Genomic DNA, 6,000 nt, shown 5'->3' with positions numbered 1-6,000 from the left:
AGCACTTGGATGAATTAACATATTCCTTTCCCCCCTCAATCTGTGTTGAAGTGTCTTTGAAAGGGGCAAGGAAAGGGGGTCGTGGCTTAACATTATAAAGGAAAAAATAAGACAGCATTGCCGTCTTGGTTGGTGTTGAATACGCGTCTTGACAGGCTTTTGTAAAAGCAAAAGACCGGGAAAGATCTGCAAAGACGAGCGCTATTTAGTATTTTGAAATCATCAAATCCCCTATCCATTGACAATCTCTTCTCTCCACTTCAAAATGAAACTTTTGCCCATTTGCACTTGGCTCCTATGCCTTTTGCTTTTTATCGTGTGCTTGGGATCTGAGTGTGGGACTCCACGGCGAATTGTAAGGTCTAAAAGAGACTTGGTACGCATCAGGGAAGCCAGAAGTACCTTCACAGGAGCTTGTGCCACACGCCTGCCTCGGGGCAAACGCTCACTTCCCGGGATAGATCGGCGCTCCCCTCGCCTGTCACAGGCGGGGGAAAACAGCCCAGGTCGGCGGAGGGCTGTTTACTTTACCGGTCGAGGGGACCAACTGCGTCTGAAACCCAATGCTGAGGTGCCAAGGGGTAATTTCACCCTGGAAATGTGGATAAAACCCGAGGGTGGGCAGCGCTCTCCAGCTGTTATCGGAGGTTTGGTTTGCTTAATTATGACTTGCATTATATTCACTGCAGAAATCATTTCATAGTGTAACTGCAGCATGCCCGTGCTTCATAAATCACCTCCAGCTTTCGAATAGTTTCATAAACACTTGCCACTTTATATCACTTTGACTATTTATGAGCTAATGCGAGCATGTAGCCTACAGAGAACAATAACTGACCTTTCCATTTAAAGATGCGCCTTTGCTGTTGTTTACTAGTAAAAACTCTCTTGGGTTTTGCGTGCTATTGGCAGGTTACCGCCACGCAACTTTTGGTATCGCATCTTGTAGTTTTAACCTGACAGATTTTTGCTTATTGATCTTTGGACGGTTCGTTGTAATAGACTACGAAGTAAAGCAATTGCAATAGCCTACCTCAATACGGTGTTTGTTGGTTTGATGTTTAAGTCTGTTACGAATTGCGTTTAAATAATTGTATTGGTTTATTTATTATTCTTATTTTCATTTTTTTTAAATCTTTAAAACGGCATTGTAAGTGTCCGCGAGAAAACTGGGATAGTGGCGTAGTCTGTAGATTTTTCTCTATGATGCTGTATGATTAAGTGTCTGTGTCAGAAAAAGCTTAAACAAATACGTCATCCCTTTGATGCATAGGCTACTGTGCTCCTTACGTGCACTGCTCTGCACTAAATACTACATATACTCCCTAGATAGCAAACTGACACTACAGCGGGTGCTTATTTTTCTTTGGTCATGATGTATGCTTATTCTTAATTGTGCATTTTATTTTAAAATGTGTTTTTCAATAATTTATCCCCCACTAACGAAGCGCTTATATTTTCTAATCGAACAACAACATCTGTACGTTTATTTTTCTTGAAAAAATATCTACTTTAGCACATTACGCATTATTCTTATGAGGATGGAGTAGCATAGGTGGGCGTGTTAGTTGCTCGGTTGTATTTTTTTTTTCTTCTCTCAAATAAATTTATGTGATTTCTTTTTTTCCCCATCCCTTCTCCAGCCAACAGAGAGCGTAATACCCGTGGAGTCGGTTTATGAATGCTGCGTGCACCCCATGAACCCCTATAGCACGCAGTTTTGTGGGAACATAAACGAAAATGTACATATATATTTGTATAAGGATATACAAATCAAATCATTTTTATTATCTCTCTAAAATGCTTGGGTGTCACTAAAAGTCTAAAAAAAAAAAAGCAAAACCACATGTAGCTGTTAAAAATGTATGTAAAGGGACAGATTTGTTTGCTGTACCAGACCCCATGGTTTCTAATAGTTTCTCTAAAAGGTAATTAGAAATCTACACAAGAACCACAGTGGGGTTTGTATTTTAATAAACACCACATGGTTATGCATACATCCATTAAAAAAAGTAAAAAATAAAAATAAGAAAATGTTTATCCAAGTTAAAACATTACATGATAACAATTGAATAAATAATGAAATAAATCATTCTCAATTAATGAAACATGCACAGGCAATCCAGTGGTCGATTTCAAGATGTATGATTTAAATTGCAAATCATAGACTTAGGACATTGATAATTAATTTCATTATATACAGTTGGGTACATTGTCTTTAAATAAGCTTTATATCTCCAGAGAATTGCATGTTAATGGATTGATTGAATACATCTTGTCAGTGAGTCATCTAAAATTAGTCCACTCCTCTGTCCTCACAATGATCTCCTTAGTCACAGTAACATTAAGAAGCAACGAGGGGGCGCTGGCAGAGTTTATATAGCTTCTCTAACCGCGCATCAAACATACAGTTGTTCAGCAATTTTCACTTTAGACAAAGCATTAAATGTTTGTGGTCCATGTAACTAAGACTGTTGACTGTCAGGTTTTAACCCACACATATGTGCTTTTTTGTAATCAGGAGTCTTCAGGTATAGGAATAAGAGGAGGGGATGTTTAAGTGTCAGTCCAGATGGAGGAAGCTATAAAATTAGTGCCTTGTTCATCCTTTCTTCAAGTGGTTTTGTTATTGCTTCTTCTTGTAAAGATATTACAGACCTTGCCACAAAACATCATGGAATGGACTCGGCAGTGCAGTCAATCAGATCCTCAGACGCAAGAACGCAGCGTGCACAGAGAGGCACTGAGCCTATTCTCAGACAGATGACTTTTTTTACTAGAACTTTTATAGCATGTCTGCTGACGTTAAGCGGCGGCAACTGTTCATCCGAAATTTTACGCAGTCTGATTTTAAATAGAAATTTGTGCATTTCACTTTCACTGTTGTCTTTGAGGTCTTAGTACACAGGGATGTTTTATGGCACATTACAATAAATTAATAAGCACCCCATAAAACTGTCAATAGCACCACTTAGAGGTTTGTAATGATGGCCATAAAAATTTAAATATTCAGTTATCATGTTGCCAAACAGGATGATTTATGTTTGGTTAATTTAGTTGTTAACAGGTATTTTATGTTTCTTTAATGTTAATAGATGCTTTGTAGGATGCTTATTTAGATGTGATACACACACACACACACACACACACACACACACACACACACACACACACACACACACACGTTGGTCTATGTGGTTTACAGGGACTCTCCATAGGTGTAATGGTTTTTATACTGTACAAACCGTATTTTCTATCCCCTTACACTGCCCCTACCCCTAAACCTACCCATCACAGGAAACATTCTGCATTTTTACTTTCTCAAAAAAACATCATTTAGTATGTTTTTAAGGCCATTTGAATTATGAGGACATTTGATATGTCCTCATAAACAACATTTATAGTGTTATACCAGTGTAATACCCATGTATTTATACAAATTTGTGTCCTCATAAACCACATAAACAGGCTCACACACAAACACACACACACACACACACACACACACACACACACACACACAAACAAACACACACACGCCTAAAAATTCATACACTGTAAAAAAAACCGTAATGTTTCCAAATTGAAAATGTTCAGTTGGCCAATTCAATTAATTCACTGAAATTCAATTTGGCCGACTGTTGATTTTTTATTTTTTTAATACTGTGTACATGTGTACTGATACATAACAGTTTATCTTAATTATAATGCATGAGGGAAATATATAATTAAAAAACTAAGTAATCTATGTTGTTTATTTTACTTTAAAAGGCTACACTAACCCCATAGCTGGCATAAAACTAGTCTAACAACTAAGTCTTAAAATTAACTGGTCTAAAAATTAATTATAGCCATAGATGTTTTAATAGCATCTATTTTCTAAACAGTTGCTGCGCTTGTGTCTTTCATTTCGTAATGCTCACTTTGTAGTGCTCTGTCCATGGTGCTGGATACTGAGATTGAATGAACTCAAAATGGATGCTTTCATGAAATATTGGAAAGGATTACAAGGTATGCCATATTCGGCACAAGGAGCCAACCGCATTCATTTCCAAAATTAATTTTTTCAACTTCATCATATACTTCATACATCATGTACTAATCATACATTAGTATTTAATGCATTATCTTTAAACTATTTTAAGCTGTGTGCTGTTGTTTTTAATGAACTCTCTATGGTGATCAATATAAAATGATCATTCTCTAGAGCATCCATCCATTCACTGAACTCCCATCCCTATACTGAGCCCCCTGCATGTCTAAAGTTTGGTGCTGGCAAGAATTGTACCTGTTTGTTATTTCCCACTTAGTGGTCTCATTCCAGGATTTCACAGATTGTAATTTCCTCAGTTTTATGGCACAATTTATTTTTATAGATGCTGGCAGTGGTTCTGCTGGCAGCCCAGAAGTAAGAGGGAACTACATGCTCCTGTCTGCTCTTTAGTAAGGCACTACCGAATGAATGATCTCTTTAAAGTGGTCAATCCTAGCGGTCAAAATATCCTCATGTATTCAGCTTCACTGAAGGGATATAAGCAGGTCCATCCAAATGCATGTCCCTTTTGCAGCAGCATGTGCAAATTTGGAGTTATGTTACATATTGTGTGCATTGAAGTAGTAATGTGGTATCGTAATATTTTCCTCTTGCTACCCTGGTAATGTTTTACTGCTTATTCGCCCTAACTGAGCTTCACAAATTACCTCTAACAAACACCGCTGTGGGAGATGAGAGATTTCCTCATACAGAAGACGAAATGAGGGTCACTAGATCTTCACTTTCTGTCTTTGACTTCAGGTTTCATTGCTCAGCAAATTTACCGGATTAAGCAGCACTGCTGTGCAGATTTGTAGGGCTTGTCGGTTAAATGTTAGAATTAAAAATGTAGAATATGCCCTGTATCTGATTTCTACAGTGCTGAAGTACAGTGATTCAAATAAAATCCTCTTTTAGACACTCTGGATGATTATGAAGGACGCATACCCATTAAATGTTACAATACGTTTCCTTCTGAAGCTCAGCACATGTTTTCCAAATGAAACAGGAAGAAAGGGTTTTAGAGCCCCAATCATAATACGGACTGTGCCGAAAAAGGACCATTTTTGATTTCAAACATCCCTACTGCTGAGGCGCATTTCAAGAAAATAGACTGAAAATTCAAGTAACCTTTGCTCTGTTGATACAAGACCACACTGTCTGGGCCTGATTGCTAGCAGATGCTTCCTTGTAGGCCTGTAGTCCTTGGACTGGACTATTGCAATGATTTGATCATGGGAACCACTTTGTCTTCCCCACTTTTCTGGACAAACACATCGTTTTTCGTCACTCTTCGCATCAGGCTGCGGTAACTTGCGTCTGTGCTGTTGCGTCAGTCAGTTTGCTGAATTACTACCGTGCACCATTTCACTACACCAGGATAAATCAATGCCTGCTAATTGTGTCTATTGACTAGTGTCAGTACTGATAAAAGATACAAAGGACACCTAAAATACCACGAAGATGCGACTGAAAATCAATTTCAAATTCTAAACAGAACATTTTAGTATTTAGGGAAATTGACCATTAAAAATAATGTTTAATATTTAACAAGTTGGAAAGAAAAAAAAAAAAAAAAAAAAAATATATATATATATATATATATATATATATATATATATATATATATATATATATATATATATATATATATATATATATATATATATATATATATATATATATATATATATATATATATTTGTATTCAGCAAGCATGCATTTCAAAAGTGACAGTAAAGACTTTTAATTTGTTACAAAATGTATATTTCGAATAAATACTGTTCTTTTCAACTTTTTATTCATCAAAGAATTGTAAAAAAAAATTGTCACATTTTCCACAAAAATATTAAGCAGTTTATTTCAAACACTGATAATAATAAGAGATGTTTCTTGAGCATCAAATCAGCATATTAGAATGATTTTTAAAGGATCTTATGACACTGAAGAATGGGGCTGAAAAGTAT

The 6,000-nt window shown here is 36.5% G+C and overlaps 1 protein-coding gene across 1 annotated transcript in view; it reads left to right on the top strand.

Annotated features, from left to right (window-relative positions):
• Window positions 1-239: 239 nt before the first annotated feature.
• The window catches only part of pappab (pregnancy-associated plasma protein A, pappalysin 1b), a 148,012-nt gene continuing 142,251 nt past the window's right edge, over window positions 240-6,000 (top strand). The window contains 1 exon segment of the mRNA XM_067438025.1: window positions 240-647. Within this exon segment, the coding sequence (XP_067294126.1) occupies window positions 266-647 (382 nt within the window). The 5' untranslated portion in view covers window positions 240-265.

This window comes from Pseudorasbora parva, chromosome 3, assembly GCF_024679245.1.
Source record: "Pseudorasbora parva isolate DD20220531a chromosome 3, ASM2467924v1, whole genome shotgun sequence".
Taxonomy (NCBI): domain Eukaryota; kingdom Metazoa; phylum Chordata; class Actinopteri; order Cypriniformes; family Gobionidae; genus Pseudorasbora; species Pseudorasbora parva.
This window is presented reverse-complemented; position numbering and strand designations above follow the sequence as displayed.